General features: G+C 37.5%; 2 protein-coding genes across 5 annotated transcripts in view; one reads left to right on the top strand and one right to left on the bottom strand.

The window, feature by feature from the left end:
- The window catches only part of FAM184B (family with sequence similarity 184 member B), a 41,856-nt gene extending 19,349 nt beyond the window's left edge, over nucleotides 1-22,507 (top strand). Inside the window, exons 3-11 of one of the 4 annotated variants that reach the window (XM_068679999.1) lie at nucleotides 2,151-2,261; nucleotides 9,777-9,989; nucleotides 11,231-11,384; nucleotides 12,563-12,675; nucleotides 13,607-13,791; nucleotides 19,063-19,180; nucleotides 19,348-19,452; nucleotides 20,136-20,335; nucleotides 21,857-22,507. In XM_068679999.1, the coding sequence (XP_068536100.1) occupies nucleotides 2,151-2,261; nucleotides 9,777-9,989; nucleotides 11,231-11,384; nucleotides 12,563-12,675; nucleotides 13,607-13,791; nucleotides 19,063-19,180; nucleotides 19,348-19,452; nucleotides 20,136-20,335; nucleotides 21,857-21,947 (1,290 nt within the window). In that variant the 3' untranslated portion in view covers nucleotides 21,948-22,507. Of the gene's footprint in view, nucleotides 1-2,150; nucleotides 2,262-9,776; nucleotides 9,990-11,230; nucleotides 11,385-12,547; nucleotides 12,676-13,606; nucleotides 13,792-19,062; nucleotides 19,181-19,347; nucleotides 19,453-20,135; nucleotides 20,336-21,856 lie in introns of all 4 variants that reach the window. The other 3 variants (XM_068679997.1, XM_068679996.1, XM_068680000.1) reach the window with 3 other exon arrangements.
- A 553-nt stretch (nucleotides 22,508-23,060) lies between these two features.
- Nucleotides 23,061-24,625, bottom strand: MED28 (mediator complex subunit 28). Its single transcript, XM_068680002.1, has 4 exons — nucleotides 24,280-24,625; nucleotides 24,125-24,191; nucleotides 23,809-23,921; nucleotides 23,061-23,352 (listed from the first exon to the last, which is right to left on the bottom strand). Exons 1-4 carry the CDS (start codon nucleotides 24,445-24,447, stop codon nucleotides 23,155-23,157), a joined length of 546 nt encoding a protein of 181 aa, XP_068536103.1. The 5' UTR covers nucleotides 24,448-24,625; the 3' UTR covers nucleotides 23,061-23,154.
- Nucleotides 24,626-24,692: the final 67 nt, after the last annotated feature.

The raw sequence follows: 24,692 nt of genomic DNA, 5'->3' as shown, positions 1-24,692 counted from the left end.
TAAAACACTACTGATATCCTTAAGTAAAATTGAGCTAGACCAAATTAAAGCATTCAACTTCTTCTATAACCAAAAACTGGAAGAGAATAAGATTCAAGCCAGACTTTCAAGTACCACACTGTTTTCTAAATAATGCCAGTATTTTTCAGTGGAGTATGTCCACTGAAATAGCATATTCCCTACAAAATTTATAGCTGAGACCACAAAATTCTACCTCATTTTTGTCAAATTCTATAGCTAGTGTATTGCAAAGACTATGGAAGCTGTAGCTAAAAGAGGGTATGAGTAAAAGACACTGAGAACTTTCATTGTAACTATCAGTTCCAAAAGGAAAGGATTTGTCTGAAGGAATAGCTGTTATATGGTTTGGAAGATCTTGTAATGAAGCATATAAAGAAAATCAAGTTAGTCTAAAACTTCATGCAAGCTAAAAAAAAAATGCAGAAGGTAGATGTATTCTATTTATAGATGCTCTAATTCATCTGTCTTTAATCTTATTGGTCACAGTGACATCATTTGAATTATCCTCACTGGAGGCACTTTGAATTATCATAAAATGCAAGGATTTTCTTGCTATGGTCTTACTGAAAAAAAAAAAAAATGAAAGAAGAAAGTCTAGCTGACGTATTTCTGTGAAAAGCTCCAGAGGCAGGAAGGTGAATTTATCCTCGATGTGACAAACTGCCTTCTTAGCAACACGTTGCGTGCTTTGTGTGTGACAGCTGGAGTGATTAATGTAAGTTCCCCCCTGAAGAAAAATGTATTGTAGGTATATTCCATTTTCTGACTTCAATTTCCATGGATCTCTGCTGTGAAATACTCAAGTACAGTGATTTAATCAACATTTTGCATTGTTTAGGCAGAGAAGCTAATTCTACAAAGTGTTAGTAAATGGATCCAGAGTGAAGGTGTTATCAATTACATCACCACTGATTACAAACAAATACATAAGTGTGTATGTATGTCCTTATTTAACTTTAATCAGAAAGAATGATTGTCTTCTCATGGACAAGAGAGCAACTTCAGGCAAGTTGCCAGAGCAATACCTTTTCTCAATGTGTTTTAAATGGTCAAGCCACTGTTTTGTTGTTGGTATGTACTAGCAGCAATTGGCGTAAGACATTCTTAAAAGAATTTCACTTTCCTGAGAATTGCTCTCTGGTAAATTCTGCTCTCTTGCCCAGTGGCATGGAATCCTTTGGCTGCAGCACATCTGCAATCTGTAATATTCCCGTGCAGTAGGAACCTAGATGTGAGCTGAAATACATTCAGAGCTAAGAAAACACGTGTTTAGTCTTAAGCACATGATTTAATGCTTACCTCAGTGCATGCCAACTAGTTTGACACATTTGGGCATAAACTAAGGAGAAATTTAGTTTCTGTCTCCTACTATATTTGTGTGTTTGTCAGGCATTAAATAGACAAAAAAAAAAAAAAAAAAAACAGTCTGGACAGTCAGACTACAGGTCAAATGACCCTTGCTGTTGCTAAGATGGTGCTTCTGTTATTTTTCGTAGTTTTAACACTGCTATACCTTTCCAAGTTCAACATCTACTTGAGAATAATCAAAACTCTTGCTGATGAGTTGTGAAGCCATAAAAAATGTGCAGTTCCTATCACTTAATGTTCACAGTACCTTCTAGATTTTGGGGACTATGAATTGTGTTAAGTGCGCTTCAGAAGAATTCATATCTGTCTTCTGAAACTGCTGGAGTTCATACATTTTTGCAGTCCTGCTTCTCATAAAGGAATCTGTGAGAGTAAATTATTTTATCTGATCATGAAGGTATTCATATATGATCAATATCAAGTGTAAGCCCTATCAAAAGGACTCTGCCTTTTACATACAGTATTGTTTTATGTGAATGAGTTTGTACACAGTATACTTAGAATGGTGCCAGGCTAAAATTCTTCACATAATTCAGATCATTCCATATTTTAGTGAAAAAGCATAATAGTAGGCATTTATTATTTATAGGCAGTAAATATTATTGCTTATAACTCTCTCTTCTGAGAAAGTCACAGAGAAGTATTTAGGAAATCTTAAGTAATTTATTTTCATGCTGCCTGTTTTGTCTCAGCTATTTCATGCTCTCTTCTCTTCTTTTTTTTTTTTCTTTTTCTTTTTTTTTTTTTTTTTTTAACTTTAGGAGCTCCAGGCACAGCTAGAGGAATTTAAAAGAAACTCTGAGCATGAAATAAAGCAACTAGAGAAAGAGAAGGAAGCCCTAACTGTGAAACTTCAAAACTCTTCACTTGAGGTAAGCTGGGCATATATGTAACTCAGTAATAAGAGGGCACTTCATTTTCCTTTCATCTGAAAACAAAAACCTCAAATGAAACCCCATACAGGGCTCTATGGGCTTAGAATATTCCTTACTTTCTGATTTTTTTTCTAATTTTGTATAGATATGTAAAAGGGCTTTATTGTTTGCTTCCTTGAGCAAGAGAATTGCATGAAAATCATTGAATAGATCAATGTTTCTGTTCTGCCTGCTTGATAAAGTGACCAATGGGGTAACTGAAGCAGTTTGGAATGCACAGTATTTTATATATTAGTCATTAGTTATGTCTTCATGTTCTCTAGATCAAGAATGAAATAGGGAAACCATTGTGACCCCAAAGCAGCTTTGAGGATGACACGGCTTATATAGCGTTCCTTGCTCCAGTTACATTTAAGTCACAATAAGCAAATCTGCTAACATGGATTAATCTGGAAATAAATACCTGAGATGGTTTAGTATTAGATTATCCACTAACAGCTGTTTGTATAGGTAGCTGAAGGCTGAGTGATGCACATTTTCCAGATTAGTTATTTTTGGAAAATATTAATACAATAAAGTGTCATGATTTGAAAGTCCGTGACTGCAGGTTAGATAAACAATTTTCTGTCAAAACAAAGCAAAGCTTCTGCAAGGCAATTACTTAAGCAGGTAAAGAGTGCATCTTTAAAATTCCTCACAAATGTGCATATATGTTTTCTGCCTCAGGTGTTCCCCTGGAGCGTTGTTCAGTTCTCTTAGGCAAATATTACTTGCTTTAAAACCTTATGGTCAGGATATTTCTTTTTCTTCAGTGTTCTCATGTGAAGGTTTTGCTTGTGAACATCTTGATGCTTTTATCTGGTAGATAAGCTGTAAAGTAAATGCTTTAAGAAAACTGAAGTCATTACCCTAGTGAAAAGTTCTGTTGATGCTCAGTGCAGCATTTATTTTTATATCCCAAATATATCATTACATTTGTTAGCTTTTTTCAGCAATAAAATGATTTGTGATTTTCCATTCTGGGAGATTATAAGTGGACGCGTATGTTTCATCGTAAGAACTTGTCAACTTGTCTTTTTTTTTTCTCCTGACAATCGAGGTTTTAAGGAGCCAAATTTTTACAGAATGAAATCAGAATATTCCCCAAAATACAAAATTTCTTCAGTCTAATTCAAGAAGTAATGGACAAGCAACAGGAATTAGGTAGCTGACACTGTTGTACCAGTGAATTAGAGATAGCCACAGTTCTTCTAACTGACTGTCTATAATTTCCATTGCTTTTTATCTTCAGTGCTTCTAACCAGTTTCACTTCTAGCAAGCTCAGTAGGTGCTTGCATGAGAACAGCTCTGCAGAAGATGAAACCCTAGATCTTTCTCAGCTGGCATTTGTGGACTCTGAGTGGTCATAATAAGCTCTCTTTCAATGTTCAAAGACAGAGAAAGGACAGATAGGCTCATTGGGGGCCTAAGTAAGATGTCACATCTCCTCCTGTTTTCACTTTCTCTTGCTATTAGTACTGCTTGGTGTGGTATATTTCAGCAATCAGGGCATGAGTTGTGGTCATTTACTGTATAACACCTGCTTTTTCTCCCATTCAAGCTGTAGTAGCTGTGCTAGTTCTGAATGCAGTATGGTCTTTTACCTTTTATTTCTCTTGTAAAACAGGTTTATACTTTCTGGTATCAAACAGTTGCATTCTGACATTCTGTCCCTTTCTCAGTGTTAAAAGTACAGAATTTAAGTCTAGTGTTTAATGCTCTAAAATTTCTAGCTAAATCCTGGTTTTAGGTTTTATTACACATTTGTGTATAATGCAGTTTTCTACAGTTTTCTTCACTGAGCATTTCATGTCAATCCAACTTGTGTTGGATTATCCACTTAAGTGTCTTCCTTGCACCTAATGCAAGATGTGGGTTCGTAGAAATCAATCATCCGTATTCTTTTTCTAATTCCCCTTAATGTACATATTTCCATAAAAACATCTTAGGCTATTCAAAGCTGCAAACTGCTGGTATTGCTGTGTTGTGCCTGAAAGTTATACTCATTTTGAGGTATGATGGGAAGAGATGGATACTGTCCAACCTGATAATATTGCATATTTATATGCAGCTGGTATATTCCACTGGAAGATCTCAAAGGCTTATGTTGTGAAGCAATTATTGTTCAGATTTTGCAGATGCAAGAATTAAAGCAATGAGCCATCAAATTAGTCTTGAAGTCACACATTCAGGCCAGAAAAATAGGAATGATACCTGTGTTTCTTCTGATATCATGAGTTCATGGTAAATTCAAGGTTCGCTGGAAAATTATTGTCACTAAATACAGAAATAAAATAAATACCATAAAATAACATATATCATGTCATATTTTATATTCACAACACCATGGTAAGTATCAACAGAACACTAAGAAACATTTCAGTATATCTTACAGTGCTTGCAAAATGGCGAAGATGGAAATGGTTCTTCTGAAGAGAAAGTTTGCATTGTTCTTGGTATGCCCTGGGTTATTTTCTGAACCAGTTGCTTGGCAGTTTTGCCAGGGAAGTGTTGTAATTTCAATTTATAATACTTTACTTGTATAAATATTTGACTATTCACAGCCAAGAAAACACCATTTACTATGCAACATTATGTTTCGCTGAGGGCATGATTCCCAGCTGGGAACTTTGCAATGGCTCAGCCCAGAGCTTCCGCCTCGAAGGTTAGGCAATGTGCTGTTACTAATCCAGTTCTAACCTGGATACGATTTCACATCTAAAAATAGCTTTCTTGGCTGCATAAGGCATATTTTTGGTTGGGCTGACATAGCTAGAACACTGTGCAGAGTAGACAGAATCATGATAATTTGTTCTCTCTGGGGATGCACTTCAAAATGACAGTATTTATTTATTATTGAGATATTTCTGAATAAATAAGCTAGATTTGCACCTGTTTGGTGCCTTGGAAGGAAAGACACCAGTGTAGGTTGACTGCTAATTCATTAGAGTCCTTCAGTCTCTTGCTTAGGCACTCCAGGATCTTTTCAGCATGTGTGAGACTATTCTGGAATTACAAGGTATATAAAATGGAAGGGCAGGAATCCCTTTGTGATATATCTGTGAACAGTGCTAACAAAGCAATGCCCAGAACCCAGATCACGGTCTTGGAGGCACCACCAATGATAGCAGCAGTAGAGGTGTGACTATTGTGTTTGCACCTGTCCCTCCAGTCAGGAATTGCCATAAGTTTAGGAAGGCATTTAACTATGAACTTAACTGAAGTAACTGTGAAATAAGCCTAAAGACTACAATAAAATAGCATTTCATTATTTTCTTGTTACTTTTATGCTGTGTTAGTGTTTTTATGTAATAGCATCATAGTATGAGTAAAACCCTGTTGTGTTTGGGCACCTTATTTTCACTGTCTGAACAAACTCTCAATGTGGTGACTCTTCTATAATACATCAAAAGGCAGTTTTAAGTCTTTTATATAAATTCATCCCCTAGCAATGCATTGAGAAACTCAGATCTTTCTACTTAAAAGATACAGGAAGTCAAAATATTCTCTCTGATTCCAACTTTAGATCCTGCCTTTGAGATTTCACACTTACATACAACAAATAAAAGAAAAGGAGAGCAGATATTAGCTAGGCTTCAAATATTCATAGTGCTTGGAAGCACAGTGAATTAAAATAATCAAAGCAGCAGTCAAAAGGCAAGCCAACTGTGATGACAGGAACAGTCTTATACTTGCCCAGTATATTTTTCACTTGTTTGTTCAGACATCTAGTTGTGTTTAATTGGGTGACACAAAGGAAAAAGTCAAGAAATGACTGGAAGATTAGCTGGATTAAATTCACAGTTTGGGGCATCTGGAGCTAGATGCTTTTTCAAATTCGCTAATTCAAATCAATTTGGTTGCATAGCTTCAGTGACGTGTTCCAAGCTGATCTGAAAGTGTTTGAGAGATGGTAAAACTAACCTTTCCTTTTCTGGCACGTATTAAAAAAAAAAAAAAAAAAAAAAAAAAAAAGTGAATCAATAATTTTATCTTAACACTGGGTGAAGGACTCTTTGCTTTCTTACCTACCAAGCTAGCATCCCCATGAAGTGTAAGAGACCCAGGCTTCGTTTTGTTTGTGGTTTTTTTTGTTTGTTTGTTTTGTTTTGTTTTTTTTTTTGTTTTTTTTTTTTTTCCTTCTTCCAGCTCTCTCACCATTTAAAGAATTCACTTGTCACTGGGTTATAATATACTACTATCTCCTGATGCTACCTCTTCACTTACGTATTAACTTGTCATTGGTCACCCAGGCCTTCATCGCTTGGGTAAGTGTCCCATTTACCTTCAAATGCACACACACGTACTCCCTTGCGCTTGTTTTTTCTGTGCCTCAATGCTTGCTTTCTCTCTTAAACACACAGAGCAGAACCGTCTCTGCCATCTCTTCTTCCCTTGCGTGCTGCAAATAAAGCCATTTCTCTCCTTGCAAGTGAGGAAATAATTTATTTTTAATTTCTTAAAACAGTGAATTTGGTCTGAAGGAACCACATTTTAAGTTTTTGTTCTGACATGTACATTCAAAAATGTTTTCTTTGGATTGATTCAGCTGGAAGTTTTATTGATCGCTTGGTTTTACCACCAAGTTTGCAGCTCCATTAGAGTTTTTTAACGAGGTTCATCTCTGCTTGCAGACTTCTGTCATGTGTAAATTACGGATAGTGTTGTAGATCTCAGAACATGTGAAACATCAGTAATAAAACTAAGGAACTTTGAAGTTCAAATATAGCACACTACCCCATCTGGTAAAGGATATCCACATTAATTATAATACTGGTATGGCCTTTTGTGAGCAAACTGATGGAGAGAGTATGGAGGGAAACTGAAGTACAAGATCAGTGATGATCAGTAATGGCCACCACCAATTAGCTGGAGAAAAAAGTGATCTGTGGATTTGAACTGAAGGACAAATTTTATCTAAATGGAAGGAATACAATATATTGACTTGTATGTAGGAACAGCGGTTGTGCAGCCATAAACATACTCAAAAATGGAACAGTAACTTTCTATCTTGTAGCTAGTTACGGAGGTAAAGAAACCAGACTCAGTAAGGAAGTTATGTAGTTCTGATGATAGATGTATGTGTTCAAGTCAGGTTTTGAGTTATCTCCACACCACATGAAGTCCATGAAGAATATTTGTGTTTCACATGAATCTTCCTTATACAGAAATAAATCCTCTTTGCCTGATATTCTGTGAATATCAGACCCAAATATTTTACTCAAAATTATAAACAACCAAAAGACCAAATGGAGCATCTTTTTTTACAATGTTTTCAGGCTCTTAGTTGCTCTGTAGAGAAAATAAAACAAGCACTGTCAAGTCTACCACTAAAGCATGTCCCTAAGCACATCATGTGAAGACCTCCAGGGATGGTGACTCAACCTTGTCCCTGGGCAGCCTGCTCCAATGCTTCACAACCCTTTCAGTGAAGAAATTTTTCCTAATATCCAACCTAACCCTCTCCTGGCACAACGTAAGGCCATTTCCTCTTGTCCTATCACTTGTTGCTTGGAGAAGAGGCAGACTCCATCTGCCCTACAACCTCCTTTGAGGCAGTTGCAGGGAGCAATAAGGTCTCCCCTGAGCCTCCTTTTCTCTAGGCTAAACCCGTGCTCCCTCAGCTCCTACTCATAAATCTTGTTCTCTAGACCTTCAGCAGCATTGTCACCCTTCTTGGGCATGCACCAGCACCTCGGTGTCCTTGTAGTGAGGGACCCAAAACTGAACGCAGTATTCAAGGTGCAGCCTCACCAGAGACAATTACTGGGGCAGATTAAAGGTTGTGGTCATAAAGTGGGGGTACAGGATGTCCTTTCTCCAAAAGGCACTGAAATCCTAGGAATTGATACCAAGCATTTTGCAGCATTTTGAGCCTTCAGAGGATTGTTTTGTGCTGGGAACCTATGAGAATACTACACCCTTACGAGTGTACTTGAATGAGGGCTGCAGTCCATCTGGGAATGGAGAAGGGCCTCAGGAGAGAGGGAAAGAAGATAACGTCCTCTGGAGGAGAGAAGTTAATGTGCTCAACTGCTGTGAGAAAGAGCTAAGCCATGAAGTAGAGGGAATACATTTAGCTATCATGAGAAAATATTCCTAGGATTTGGGAATATACGGCATAGCTCATTAGTATCTCTCTTCGGACAGTGCAATGCTGCCTGTGGCCAAGAAGTTAATGAGAAGTCAGGTTTGCACAGCATACCTCCTTTTCTCTTATGTAACACAAAATATACTGGAATGTGCTACAAGAATGAAATTGAAGGATGTAGATGCCTCAGCCCACTTAGTAAATCTTCATCCAGTTTCTGTGGTGCTGCATCAGAAAGGACCATGAGTGTGCAGTCCAAGTTGCAAACAGCTACTTAGGTAGTTAAAGTGCTGCCTCAACTAACAAACTGTTTGCAATATTTGTGAGGAAAAAAATGAAGGCAACGCTAGAGAAGAGAAAAAAAACATATTAGTGTATAAGGCAAAAATACAAAGGAGTCACAGGCTATATAGTCTTTGTGATATCAAACTTGCAGATGTGTGTAACATCATTTGAATCATTTAAATTGTATGAACATCATACGATTTATCACTTAAATCCTATGACATTCTAAGGAAGCAGCCTTACCTCTTTCACAGTTTTAATTCTGTTTCTACATGTATAAGGATGGAATGTACCAGTATATAAAAGATGAAAACAGATACATGCTTTCACGTGCTTCCAAAAAGAAAAGGCAAGAAGTTTTGCAAAACTTCAAAGCTATGATGTTTGCAATGGCAAATTTTAAAAGAATGACATTTTTTTTTTCTCAAAATTTAAGAAATCTATCAAATAGAAAAGAGAAGAGGCACATTCCTGCCTCCCCACAAAATAGTAAAAAGGGGGGGGGGGAACCTGCATCACCAGAGAACTGTAAGAACTGTTCTATTTTTCTCACCTCTGATGCTTCCAGATGTTCTTCAGAAGGAGCTATTCTAGTTGGTCTTTTGAATTACTCATTAAAGCTGCACTAGTCATTTGCTTTTTGTTCATTAATCAAATCAAAAATCAATGAGAGGACAGAGAAAAAATAAAGAGAATCCTTAAATGATAAGTTTTAATAATGAATGTTTCATTTGAGGTGTTTTTGTCATTTCAAAACCAGGAATCAAGTAAAATTTCTAAATGAAATGTTTCAGATCAAGAATTCAAAGCTTCCTACTTAACAGTGGCACCATGAAAAAAAAAAAAAATCAGCTTTTAAAATTAACCTATTAATATTTTTCAGTTGGCTAAAACCATTCTGAGTTACAATATTGGTACCCAGAAAAAATCACGTAACTCCATTCTTCACTGAAATAAAGGGCTCATTTCATGAAGCAAGATCCTGCTATTTTTCATAGAGCAACACAAGTTCATAAAGTATACCCAGATTTACATAGTTCCTCTCCATTGTGAGTGTAGCCATTAATCCTATCCTGCTAACTTACTTTTCTGGCAGGTGGCTCAACTGAAGCAAATATTAGAGCAACAAGCAAATAATTTCAAGGAGTCGCTGAAGAAGCATAATCTACAGTCCAACAAAGAAAAAGAGAAGCTTTTGCAGGATCTTCAGAGCACCATTAAAGAAAACCAGAATGTTAAACTGCAACTGGAAGCATCACACCAAAAAGTCTTAAAAATGTTGGAGAAAAGCAAAAAACAGGAACTCAAGGTCAGTTTATGAGATACTAGCTAAAAAATAAATGGTTTGGGTTAAACTAGGGAGAAACTGATTATCAGCTTAGCTATTACCTTTCATCTTAATAATGTGTTGCCATTGTTGCACATAATGCATTATTCTGCTGTTTTTGAAACCTCAACATCTTTAATTTTTTTTTGTTAATTTTAGCATTTGAACTGAGAACACAGTGGAATAAAGTATTACATAAAATAATGTATCCTACTCTATACAGTTAGTCTGATGAATACAAGCTCTTCAAGCTCTGCTCTGGTTTCAAAAATACGAGGGAATTCCTAAGCATGCTATTAAAAGGACTATTTTATTCTTTTTCATCCATTATTCATTTATACATAAATACTTTAAGAGAAGTATAATATGCATGTATAATGATATTGGCTTAGATACCTTAAAGAAATCAATTCTGTAAGTAGATAACCAAAGCTTTTAAAGGTTCAAGTGGATTTATTTCAGTGACTAAATGTTAATGCAATATATTGAGGTACTCAACAAAGTATCTGTTCAAGGGAAAAAAAAAAAAAAGAGCTTAAAAATATGTAATTGTGGCATGGAGTTCAGATGTCCTTGTTGATATTACAAATATTAGGGAAAACATTCTTTTAAAACATAAGTGGTAAAATAAAATAATAATAATAATAAAAAATAAAAAGAATTTAATATCTTGTTTATATATTCAGAATAAAATCCCAGCTTTAACAAACCAATCTGAAGGCTGATAAAAATGAAACTGGCAGTAAGGGTTGTTTTCAAAGCCACTACATAGCAACTGCTCCATCATTTATAGCATTTCAGCAGTGTATCAGGAGCACTTCTCATGACAGTGGAAGTTCTGTCCAAGAAAAGTTAAAGGAAAGATAGAAGCCTTTTTTTGATACAGTGTGATAAATATAGAGATATGGGTCAAATCTGGGGCTTTGTATGTTGAATAAGAAAACATCTTTCTAATGTCAAATGTCTGTGTCATTGTTATTATTTCATGATGTACAGCAAATCTAATGGGAGATACCTTGATAATTTCTCTTGTCCCTGTTAAGTTTTATTTTTTAACTTCATGTCATTTTTATTCTTGTGTTGGTGAAGTGCCATGTAAAGTGATGATGAAAATAGTAAAAGTTCTGCAGTGAAAGACCAGATTCATGCAGGCATTACAAGTAAAACAAGGTGATAAACAGTTTCCAACTACTTTATTTTCTTGGGGTGTACTTTGCTTACAGGAGGCAGAAGAGCGTTTGAAAAAGGAATTTAATGAGACTTTCAAAATCCAACATCAGTCGCATAGGCTGGAAATGCAAACCTTGGAAGAGAAAGCAAAGAAAGAATTACATGATGAACTCGAGCAGATACAGAAGCAGCAAACTCTATTGCTAGGTATAACATCTCACGTCATACACAGCTCCTACTGCTTGATGATATGCTGAGAAGCCCTGACCTTCATCCCATTTATCCTCTTTGTCATCTTCTAGGTCTTTGTGAATCTTCTTTCTCATACCCTACAATTTGAGCAACACACACTTAGCACTGTTTGTTCACCTTGCTCTTAGCTGTCAGCAGCTGGTATGCAACATACAGCTATACATCTGGTCATCTGGTAGTGTATTAAAATGGAATATTGTAGTTAGTACATAGGTTTCTTTTTTTTTTTCTATGTGAGGAATTATTATATGTGATTCAAGACTGTTCTGTCTGCAGTGGAAGTCTGTGACTCCATACATATTGTTTGGTCAGTTTAGAAAGTTCACTAAATAGTTCAGATCTGACTAGAGCACTGCAATATGTGAACCTGTAATATCTCCAGGCTTGAACTCTGATTATTAAATCTCATTTATAAGAGGTTTTTATAAATAAAATTAAAAAAAAAAAAAAAAGAATAATTCAAAAGTACTTTAAATATAAGCTGGGTTCGGTTCTTGCTTTTTATTCAGTATTCAAATTTACTCAAAAGATTTGTTGCTCTCTAAAATTAGTATGTTCAATAGAGAAATCCTGTTCTGCTTCTTTAAGAAAAATGTAGGAATGAGAGAGACAAACTTCTCTCTTCTTGTACTTAATCCATTTTGAAACTTGTACCCAATCTACACAACAGTAACAGTATATGACAGATTCCCCTCATTTAAGTGTTGCATTGTGTGTTAGCACAAACTGAAATCTCAGTGTGTGTTATGGCCTTTTATAAAACATCAGAAGATTTAACAGGGAAGCTCAGGGCTGCTCTATTAAAATCCAAGGTTAGAAGAAACAATTATCATGATTCAGTTTGCAAAACAGCTGACACAGACTTTACCTCTCTGATTATGATGTTGTGTTACTGCTGTTGTAGCTCTGTATCTTCTTACTATTGCTCAATGAAGTTGTCTATAATAGGTTTAGCTTTTACCACAGAGAATGCATGTTCCTTTTTCTACTCCTGTTTATAATATTTAATGGCAAAGGAGCTGTGAGACAAAGCAAATGTAATGTGTTAATGTTTTCATCTACATTGTCTATATCTACCTCCGATCCATCTGGCCTCTGACTGCCCTAATGATTGTCAGTCTGGTTGTTACTAGGATCGCTAAGGATGGAACTTTCCGAGCAGCAGACATCGTGCACTAATCTCAAAAAACAAATAGAAGAGCTCCAAATGGAGCTGAAGAGTGTGAGGACACTGAAGAAGCAACAGGCAAGAATCCAATTCCTACTTCATTATCTTGCTGTGTTTTCTGAAAGCAGTGGTATCACATTTATCTCTCCAGACATAGTAAAATTCTCTCACAGGAATGCAACAGGTTTCCTTCCCTTATGTCACACTTAAAAATATTAGCATTGTTTATCATCTTAGAAATGGGGGAAAAAGTGAAGGATTTTTTGACATTTAAAGATCGTAGTCTAAAGCACAAGTAATAAATGAATGTTCCAAAAAATATGGAGACTATAAGGTATGTTTAAGAAATTATGATCACAGATTTTGTCTTGCTCATAGAACTTGACATAGAATTGAAAAATCAGTTCATGCAAAAGCAATGCATGCAAGTACAGGGAGATCTCTGAGGTCCCACTTGGAGTACTGCATCTAGCTCAGGGACCCCCAGCACAAGAAGGATGTGGATCTGTTAGAGCAGGTCCAGAGGGCCATGAAGATGATCAGATCTCCTATGAAGAAAGGCTGAGGGAGCTGGGGATGTTCAGCCTGAAGAGGAGAAGCCCCAGAGAGATCTCTTTGCAGGTTTTCAATACTTAAAGGGGGCTTACAAAAAAGATGGAGAGCAACATTTTGCTCAGGCAGATAGTGATAGGACAAGGGGGGAATGGTTTTAAACTAAAAGAGGGGAGATTTAGATTAGCTCTTAGGAGGAAATTCTTCACTCTGGTGGTGAGGTGTTGGCACAGGTTGCCCAGAGAAGCTGTGGATGCCCCATACCTGGTGGTGTTCAAGGCCAGGTTATACGAGGCCCTGGGCAACCTTGTCTGGTGGGTGGCATCCCTGCCTATGGTAGGGGAGTTGGAACTAGCTGGTCTCTAATGTCCCTTCCAACCCAAACCACTCTATGATTCTGTGACATTAAGGTTAATAATAAGAGACTATGAATAACTGAATTTGGCCTTTTTCTTAGGAAGGAAGTAGCCAGAACCAGATCAGATCTCTTCACGATGAACTGGAAAAATGTCAGAGTGAAATTTCCGAGCTCAAGAAAGAAAATTTACTTTTGAAGGACACAATGGAACTACTCAGTGCTGAATTGGAGTCACAGAAGCAAGAAGCTGCACAGCTTCAGGACAGAGAGAAACAGCTCAAAAGGTTTGCCTTAAATTCACAATTCATTCTACTACCCAGAGTCTATTCTTACTGCCAGCATTAAAGGTGTTCTACATGTGAAGTCAGAATCCCTCCTTTCTGAAGTTCTAATTGTAGATGCTGGGAGTTTTGCAAGAGCAGGAGTATCACATTTCTCTCTGCAGCCACAATAAAAGCATTTGAACTAACTGTTCAGTTACGTGTCACAAAGAAATATGTCCTGTGTAGCCTCACGGGCATGACCTGAGAAAAGCTGCATAACATCAGCCTTATTTCAAAGCTTTGGAAAAGACAAACCTTAAACTCACCCAAGAGCTATATATATATATATATATATATATACATACATATATATATGTATATATATATGTATATATACATATATATATATACATATATATATGTATGTATATATACATATACATATACATATATATATATATATATATATACATATATGTATATGTATATATATATATATATATAAATAAAAGTCTCCAAGAATAAATGTCATTTTTGTAAACCCACTCTCTGTAGCTGACACCAAAGGGTTGTTAACTCTGAAGGGAACACTGGAGATTGCCATACGTACTCTGTGAGGCTCTGCCAGGGCTATAGCAGCCACCTTGGCACTGCAGGGTGAGGGCAGTGATGGCAGATACTGATGACACCTGGGCTGATGGAAGCCTGGAGCTGTAATATGCTGTCAGGGCACAGGAAGGGTGAGCTGACTTGTAGTCTCGGCTGTCTGTACAAGGTGGATTGCATCTTTTTAGTGTAGCCACAGGCACAGAGCATGTGTTGCATTGTTGTAGTAGAATTTGTCTCATGTCCGTACAGCAAAAGTGGTAAACTTAGTTTTTATATGGGAGACAAGATTGGGGTTCACTGTCCAGAACATCTGTAGGGCCATTGAATCATTTGAAGTTTCTGGATGATGATACCTAACACATTCTCTTTGCAGGGAGGTTGAGGGATCTGGCACATGGTTAACTTCCAATTCTTTTCTGCGATCATGTAGAATGCATACCCCTAACTACTCAAGCTGTATATATAAAAGGATTTCTGAGGAGTGTATCTTTAAAGGAGTCTTTTAAATAACGTCCTACATAGTCTAGAGAAAAGCACTCAAGGGATATGTCTCTCTGAAGATTGTCAGAGTGGCCAAAGTAATTCTGTTGCTGTCTACCAGTCAGTGCATATTTAAAGAATGAGAAAGAAACTTTTTTTTTTTTCCTTTGCACTCTTTGGAGAGTTACTTGAAAGTGACTTTCATTTCAAGCTTTTGAAACAAGATCAACAGAAAGAATTGCAAACCAGAGAGTTTCATCAGTGCCCTCCAGCTACCTTGAAGGAATTTAGAGCTTCTGTTCATGAAGAGAAGAATTATTCACATGTCAGTGATGAGGTCTAAAAGGCCTCAAATGGTAAAGCTGCTAGGCTGGAGGATAATCTTTACAGGGGGATAGCTGGTGTAGCTCTACTGCAGCACGCATTTGAGAAAGAAGCATTAATGGACATTATGTAATGAGAAATCCTTCAAATAACAGGAGGTAGAACCAAAGAGCTCAAATAGTTTTAGGTACCTGATACAGGCTGCTCTGAAATTAACCCATGCGTGATCTGGAACATTAACCTGCAGCCCTTGATTTGCTTTTGTAGGATGAATAATTTGGGTGAAGGAATAGTTAAATTGTGGAGTGCATAAAAGTAACAGCTTTTTACTGTCACAGTAACAACAGCAACCTTGTCTTATGCTATGTAGTTGTTTCTGACTTGAAAGCTAATTGTGGCTTGCTATTAGCACGTTAAATTTTTTGTAACCACTTTTTAAAAATTAATATTCCTACTGTTGCCAGGCAAGTGTAATGAGTAATCTGCTTTCAGTAATCATTTCCATTTCCATTCTCTTGAATTGTGGGAATTCTACCTCTGGGACACAAATCTTCTGTAAGGTTTAGGGTCTGAGCATAAAAAGTTTATTTTTACTAGAAGAGAGGACAAATCCTAAAATGGAGGGACTCTCCCTCTGAATGAGAGTTTAATTCTAACCCTGAGGATCCATTTCAGGGATTAATTCCCCATTTTTACTCTTACTCTTCTTTTGTGCTGAGTGACAAATCAATCGCCCTCATGGCTGTGCGCTTAATTCCAAGGGCAGAAATATTCCATGGGCGTTTCATCCTTCCTTGAAGCAGTTCAGAAACAAATAAAGCATTTCAGAAACAAATGAAATACTTATAATAAAAAAAAAATAATGGAGAAGATGAAGAAGAAAAGGTAAACTGAATACATTTTGTGAAAATTAGAGTTGTTAATCTGCTGAGTTTGACATCTTTATTTCAGTCAGTAAACAAAAGATGGGTTCTTTGCATTGAGTTAATGAAAAAGTTTATCTGTTGTGTAACAAAACATTAGCTAACAATAGGCAGTAAGATGATGATTCTTCGATAAATGTCTTTTGTTTTGGGGGTTGGTGTCAGAAAGCTATGTTATAGCTAGGCTTGAAAAAATATGAGGCATTTTTTAGTTGTCAGTTGATGGTGCTAAGGAAATAGCAGTATTTTTCAAAATATATTGCCTGTTAAACATTGTAGTTAAAGGCATGAACATTGTAGTTAAAGGCATTTCTATAACATTTCTTGTATTCACATTTAAGAAAAAAAAACTTTTTTAGAATGGTAGTAGACATTAGTGTTTCTGATGGGGTGCTAGGAGGGGATGAAATAGAGCATCAGAGCCTCTTCTTAAAATTCAAGAGATTACAAAATAATCTTATTTAGTATGAGTTCCTATAATACTTTATTCACATAGTCCCGCTCTACTCTGCGCTGGTGCGGCCTCACCTCGAGTACTGTGTGCAGTTCTGGGCACCACAGTATAAAAAGGACATGAAACTGTTGGAGAGTGTCCAGAGGAGGGCTACGAAGATGGTGAAAGGCCTGGAGGGGAAGACGTACGAGGAACGGCTGAGGTCACTGGGCCTGTTCAGCCTGGAGAAGAGGAGGCTGAGGGGAGACCTCATCACAGTCTACAACTTCCTCATAAGGGGGTGTCGAGAGGCAGGAGACCCTTTCTCCATTAACACCAGTGACAGGACCCGCGGGAACGGGGTTAAGCTGAGGCAGGGGAAATTTAGGCTTGACATCAGGAGGGGGTTCTTCACAGAGAGAGTGGTTGCACACTGGAACAGGCTCCCCAGGGAAGTGGTCACTGCACCGAGCCTGTCTGAATTTAAGAAGAGATTGGACTGTGCGCTTAGTCACATGGTCTGAACTTTTGGGTAGACCTGTGCGGTGTCAAGAGTTGGACTTGATGATCCTTAAGGGTCCCTTCCAACTCAGGATATTCTATGATTCTATGATTCTATGATTTATTGTCACCTTTGTCCATTAAGATCGATGTACAAGTTGACCACAGACAGAATACCAATAGCATCATATAAAATAAGCCCCCACTTCCTGAAGGCTGAAGGACAAGGGCTTCTTCTCCAAATATTTTCACTCTTCCTCACTGTTAGTGTGGATCAGTCTCAAACTGCAACCGAAGTGTTGAAGTCAGATCAGCAAGCAGAAGCCAGGAGTTGTGCTGTTAGCTACCTTTGTAGTCGGTAACAGACCTGAAAACTGCATGCTTTCATCAGTCATAATAAACAAGTATTAAAACATGAGAATTCAGACATATTTTAAGATCAATGAAAGGCTAGTGGTAGAAGACCTCAACATGAAGCATAAATAAGAAGTAGACAATACTGAAACAAGATCACCAGAAGGAAACAAAAAAAAAACATTACCTGCTTTCAGCAGGCAAATCTCCAAGCAAAGATTTTCTCCTTAGAAACTAAGCCATTTAAATAAACTGTGACTCACTGGCAGTGAGTTCTGTTTTTAATTATTATTCCTACCAAGCATGATTTTTTTTATAGCTTATGGATAGAATAATATGAGCACTGAAATAGAAGTGTTTAGGTATTTTCTTTGCAAACACAGAAAGACATAGATATATTGCAATAATCTATGAATATTGTTTAAAGTAAAGCATTATACATACATTTTACAATGATAAGTTAAACCCTGCACATAACATCTTACAATTTTATGACATGTAAAATCATCTTTGTCAGAGGTAATATAGAGACCTTGATTCATCATTTTGTACTTAATTTTGTTCAGTACAGCAGCACCTTTGAGATGAAGCTCCCGCTCATTCTCACTCCCTTGCTAGTTTGCCAGGATATTCCCAAACTGCAGACCCCATTGTATCATGTAAATAGATGCACTTTGCAGCCCTCTTTGGAGGTAAGTAGTTCTGTGGTGTTTCAGGCTCTACAATACACAAACAGTCCTTGGTTGTGACTTTGTCCTTTCCTCAAATCCCAACTGTGCAGCACAGCTCTGCAGAGATCCCTACTTGTAGGTAAGTAGGGTCTCAAAACATTCAGACATTCAGACATTAAATTTTATCTTCACATCTGAATTCTGAGATAGACTAAATCAAAAGTGTAAGATTGATTTTTTTTTCTTCCTCTCAAAACCGTTTCCCCTCACCAAAAACAAACAAACAAACAAACAAACAAACAAAAAAACCCATTGGTTTGTATTCTGTAATTAATTTCACAGCATGGCAGATGAAATTCATAGCAGTCAGTGTCCTGAGCAGCAAAATCCATGAACTTTGCTGATGAAATAATGAGATTTTTTTTTCACAGGTCAAACAAATGTATGTTTCCATACCATCTCTAAGAAGGTGTAAATTCTGATTAGATCTTTTTTTTTCTTCCCTGATTAAGGCATTTAAAGAGCCAAAGTAAAACTACAGGTTTTGCCTTAGAAGACACACTAAAGCAGCATGTATATCCAAGCCTCTCTTTTCATGAAAGTTATAGCAAATTAGTATTTCTCAGGTCTTAATAAAGTATGGTTGGAATTAGGCTGTAGATTCTAAGATTATTGGTAAGGAAAAAAACAACAGCAACAACAACAACAAATATGGATACAGATATGCATAGATATGGTGATAGACATTTTTCTCATTAGTAAGTGAGATTAGCAATATTATGGGCAAGCTTGATAGCATCTTACTTCAGGGAATGGATTTGACAGACAATTTGCTTTGGAACTCCACAATATTCCACGTTCTATAAAATGTTGTTTTATCAGAGTTCTGCCTATGTCCCTATGTCCTGTGCTTGGAATTTAACAGTACAAAACAGGTATTGCTTGAACCTGGCCTAAAGAAGTGTTTTTGCTAGTCTGCAATCTTTCTTTCACACAGACTTAATGAATTAGAAGAAAAGACAAGAAAGCAGGAGTCCAGACCAGAAGATATACAACTTATAAGCTGTCTGCAAGATAAACTAAGTGAGAGAGAAGAGCTTATTAAGCAGCTGGTGGTAAGATTTCCTTCTACATACACATATATACTTCAGAATCTGTTGGAAGGTTCTATTCAGTGTTTCACACATTGCTTTTGATGAATACTTTCTTTCTGCTCTGCAATTCTTTGAAAAAATATATGTTTCTGTACCAAAAAGGCACACGTAATTTTCTTTTTCATCAGGAAGGAAGAAAATTTCACCATTCGCTTTTAGCCAACACTGAATCTTACAGGAATCGATCATTTTCTTTCAACCCTACTCAAGGATGCTTGACTCCTTCTACAAAGGTAAGATAGCAACAAAATATCATGATTTGTGATTTTAATTGAATTGCCTATTTGAATAATACAGATGACAAGGACAATAAAGGTCCTGTTAATTTCCTACTGTTATTCAGTAGAACTCCAGGAAGCCAACCTATAACAAGGTGCTGAGTAAAACATAAATTCAGTAGAAGTGTGTAAGCACATGGGTACAAGTATTTAAGCAAATATAAAGCAGTAGACCCCCAAGGAGCTCAGTCCTTGGAATAAGTACAGCCACTGACTGCAGGTAATTGTGAGTTGTTACTTTGATATCATACACATCAAGCAAAATTATGAATTGGGTTTGGGTAACACAGGATTTGTCCCTGGTCATTCCAGCCCCTCTGTATGATACCATATATAAACTGTAAAACAGTATGTTGGTGGAAAGCACTTAGCTCTGAGTATCCCTGCAAATCTATTGGCTTTGATATATCTAAAACCTCAAGGTCAAACACACAAGTTGTTTTAATTGGACTGCCTAACCCCTGAATCCTCACAGCGTACCTGAGAATTTATTTTAAATGGCTATAGAAAAATACGGGACCCTTCATTTTTGGGTGCTCCTCACAAGATGTCTAAAAATGAAGTATTGTTGAGTTTTTATAGTGCAAGGTGTGAAAAAATATGTGTGTAATGCAGTTTTCTGTCATGATAAAAAACAGCAGAAGAGACCAGTGGAGGTGCCCAGCCGTGTTGTCAGTGTTCCAAATTTAGCTTCCTATGCAAAGAGCCTTTTGAGCTGTGACTTGAGATCAAAAAGAAGTGCTCAAATAACAAAGTCTACAAGCTTAGACCGGAGTCCTAGCTGCCTCCAAGTGGGCTCTCCACCAGCACAGACCTCCGACAGCAGTGCTGCCACAAGGTATTTGTCCGTTTTGAAGTGACTTACTTGTAAGATGATAACTGAATAAATATTCTGCATCTTGTAGGCATTCAAATGCATTAGACACTTGGAAATAAACAATGGTGTAAGGTTCCTGCCCTGCAGTGAATTCCATGTGTCCAGTTTTCTGCAGACAGATCCAGAACTTAACTGCAGAAGTAGGCTATAATCACTGCCCAGCAGAGCTTGTGATTGCAGTCCCTCCAGATACAAAGCAAGATGAGAGGAGCTGCAAATATTTGAAAAAGAATATGGTTAATAGTGAACCTGGCCTTAAAACTCTGAGTACATATCAGTGATTCTATTAAGAATTATTTTCTTTTTTACTTTTGTTTCCTTGCTTTGCACTTGGATGATGTAGATGACATTTTTATTTTAGAAGACGTTTGAATGAACCTAGGCAAAGGATTTTGAGACTTAAAAATTGGTTAGCGGATACTTAGTAGTCTTCCAATGTCACACATTTTGTGACAATGTCACAAAAGACTGTCACACAGTCTTTTGCTGTTCTTGATTTCCGACTTGGTGTATAGTGTTTTTTCCCTGAAAAGTTCTTTCTTTTGAATTCAAATGTAATATTATTTAAACACTAATTGTTTAATTAATATGCTAATATTAATAATGCCAGTATTTAAACAATGCTTAGTAGTTTCCAAATATAAAAATATGAGTGCTATACTTCAGGACAAAAGCCAGTCTTCTCACCTATGTCCTTGGTGGGCACTAGTTAGACCACACACTGTATGCTGCAGTTCTTTCCTGGAAGGCAGATGGTGCTGCCTGCTGCCAAAGACAGTAACACAGGACGCTGGCTGGGGTCCAGTTGGGCAATTCCTTTATCTTAAAGGTAAAAGCATTCTGTGTCATCCTAGATAACTGCCAAGGCGAATCAGATCTGTATTTTAAAGGGAAATATACAGGGACACTACGGACAGATTGGCTGATACTTATTCCTTTAAATCAGACAGTTATAAATGAACTCATATTTGTTACTGTAAGCTAAGTGAAATTAATGTAGATTAAAAAAAAAAAATCTTGAATCCTGAAAAATCAGGGTTTATGTAATAGGATCAATTATTTTAGAGGCCACTTAATATTAAGAAAATATTCAGTTCCAAATAAAATTTCTGTTGATGTTTTTTCATGCATAAACTGTATATTTTTAAGAATGCATTTGAGCTGCCCTTTTCTGATTTTCAGTATTCCCCATTATTGAAGCATCCATATTTTTGAGATGTCAAAAAATATGTTCAAACATTTATTCATAGCTGCTTAGCCCTTTGTCACCCTCCTCTGATTTAATACCAGTGCTGTTAGTCCAGTCACCTGGCTAGCACTAAAGTCCCACTAGAAGTTGCAGCTGGCACCTTCTGGCCTCACACACATCATCTAAGCACAGGTCCAATCATTGAATTTTAAGTTTTTCCATGAAATTTAGTGTTAAATATTAGTAAGATTGTAAGCAATGCTAATGTTGCTAATGTTTGTTTATTTGCACAGGACACACGGCAATGAACCACCACAAACTAAAGACAACCAAACCCAAGACCCTCAGCATCAAGAATGGTTTACTAAATATTTTTCGTTTTAAAGCAAGTTTACTTATTCCTCAGAATTACTAGAAAAGCTGTTTCTGTTTTCCCTTAAGGAATGATAATGCAATGTATGATTTATGAAAAAAAAAAATCAAACATGATTTCCAAGTAAATAAGTAGGGACAACTATGCTTATATCAAATTAAAATGAAATTATATGTACGAATTTCAGTAAAATGCATTTTTTAACAATCTCTGTGAAAAATTAAGAAAAAAAATCTGCATTTTGTTATGTGAAAATTTTTATTCAAGATAATGTACTACTCTACAATTACATGAAATATGCAATTTGTTCCCTGAAATGTCCTGTCAGAGGGACCCCAACTGAAGACGTTTCTTACGTGCTTCCTGTAGGTTGTATACTTGCTTCATCAGCTGCTTAAAACCATTTCTGCATATAGTAATGCAATTTTATATTTGTAAGGTTTTTTTTGTTGTTAAATTTGTTTTATGCTGTAAGGCATGTGACATACATCTGAGAGTAGCATGCTTATAGCCATCTGTTTTAGAAATACTTTCTGGTTTGCTTAATAAACTGGTTTGTATAGTCACTATTGCCATGTATTCCTGCTGCACTTCGTCACATATAACAGTCAATCAGCCTAATAAATCAGGATAACATCTAAGTATGAACATTAAAATTTGGTTGTAAACCAATGATTTCCATGTTTTGCACAATAGTGCTGTTATGGTAACACGTGAGTCAGACTGATACTGATACACTGAGAGGTTCCAAATTTATGGGAGATGCATGTTTGCGATTTTGTACAATCAGTATTGTTCTCATGCCCACTGAAATGCAAATTAGGTGGATGACTAAACTTATCAAATCATGCCAACCAACTCATTGCTGGGTAGGAGAGGTGTTATTCTTAAAAGAAGACACCCATAAAGAAATCTGTATATCCCGAGTGCCCTTCATGAGGGGAGTGAAAGCCCAGTGGAGATGGACAGTTCACTTCAAAAAAGCACACTCTTTACCTGAACTACATACAATTCAAAGGGTACTTCTACAATGGCACTGAAGGATAATTACCGGATCACAAAACACTTAATTCTCAAGCATTTTGGGGGGGGGTGGGTAGAAAAAGATAATTTATTTCACTTAATTCTGTCTTAACTCATATTTATTGTACAAATTACTTTATACAAAAAGTATATGCTTTGCATCATTCAAAACATTTAACTATGTAAATTCAAAGATCATGTTTGCTTCATTGGAGCAGGAATATTAGCAGACGCCTGTTCTAGGTAAGCTAACGGACCCTGAGGCATTTCTGCAGGTTTTTTGTGTTGCACACTGATGTCTTCCAGGACCTGTTGCCAGTGTCGCAGTTTACTCAAATGCTTCTGAATTAATGCTTCTTTTCTCTGCAATTCATTTCTTAACTCTGAAACATCCTGTAAATGAGAAAATAGGTATTAGTAAGTAAATAATATTCCTAAGAATAATAAAGAACCTCAAATAAAGTGCATGTAATTTTTAGCTTGAGTTTTCAAGTTGATCTTATAGGAATTCTAACATTGGAAAAGCAATTAAGACAGAAAGCACTGCAGATGCTTTTCATTCTGTTTGCCTAGGTCATGTATTTCAGAGCTCGTTACTTCCAACATTTCTTCAGATGAATCATTCGCCCTTGTGCTCCAATGCTCCCAGAGCAGCAGGCATCCAGCTTCTCCAGGTCTGGGGCAAGAGCTACCTTAACAAGTATGTTTTACCAACTTTAGATACAGCATCACGTTGACAAACCCCGAATTAGCGTGAATGAGGTGTTCTAACTGTACTGGTACACAGCATACCTGGCCTGGCATGATATAGGCAAACTAATTAAAGCATACAAACTCATTTAAGCGTACCTCTTTAATTACTTGTTCTGGTTTCTGGACCGACAGCTGCAGTCTTTTTTGTAGGAAAAAACACTCGGTTTGCCTTGCAACATCCAGGAATTTCTGGATGCACTGATCAACACCTAAACATGGAACACCGGAATGGAGAGAGAGAACAGATTCCCAAAACATCGTTACAGGCTGATATTGTTTATCTGTATATACACGTTATTAACAACACTTTTTAGAGTATCTTCTAGGAAGAGACCCTTTAGGTGTACGAAGAGGGACTTTAAGGGCAGGTATCCCAAAGCAGGGATACCCCAGCCCCCCACCGGGCGCTCACCGGTGCGGATCTCCTCCTGGTCGGTGCCGTTCACGTAGTCCTGGCTCACCAGCGAGGCGAAGCAGGCCTGAGGAGAGAGGAGAAGCACCGCCGTTAGGGGAGGTCGCGCAGCCCCGGCCAGCCGCAGCCTTCCCCCATCCCGCCCCGCCCCTCACCTCGAAGGACGCTTCCAGCTCGTCCACGAGCGTGTTGTTGGGGTTGCGAGGCCCCGGCGGAGGCGGGATGAGGCCGGCAGGGCCGGGCCCCCCCGGAGGTCCCGGCGGCGGTGGTGGCGGCGGCCCCGGCTGCTGGTTGGCGAACATGGCGCCCAGCGCGCCCGCCATGGCGGCCGCCTCCCCTCACGGCCCGCGCCTGCGCCCCGGCGCCTCAGGCTCGGGGGTGGCGAGTCCCTCCTCCCGCCGGGCGTTACCTCAGCTCGGGGCGGCAAATATAAAGTAAAATAAAATAACGTGGAAACGTAAATAAGGAATTAAAAATAAAAAAGGCAGCAAAAAGGGCATTCCTGGCCCGAAACTCCACCTCCAGCCCCTGTCCGGCTGCAGCTTCTGCCAGCCCAGCGTTCCAGGAG

The sequence above is a fragment of the Anas acuta genome, chromosome 4, assembly GCF_963932015.1.
Source record: "Anas acuta chromosome 4, bAnaAcu1.1, whole genome shotgun sequence".
Lineage (NCBI taxonomy): Eukaryota > Metazoa > Chordata > Aves > Anseriformes > Anatidae > Anas > Anas acuta.
This window is presented reverse-complemented; position numbering and strand designations above follow the sequence as displayed.

Excerpts from the sequence above, each read along its gene's own strand:
- MED28 (XM_068680002.1), bottom strand. The coding sequence starts at position 24,447 with ATGGCGGGCGCGCTGGGCGCCATGTTCGCCAACCAGCAGCCGGGGCCG. Across the intron at positions 23,922-24,124 it reads CCAGGAGGAGATCCGCACCG|GTGTTGATCAGTGCATCCAG; the intron begins GTGAGCGCCCGG and ends TTCCATGTTTAG. Across the intron at positions 23,353-23,808 it reads CAGAACAAGTAATTAAAGAG|GATGTTTCAGAGTTAAGAAA; the intron begins GTACGCTTAAAT and ends TCTCATTTACAG.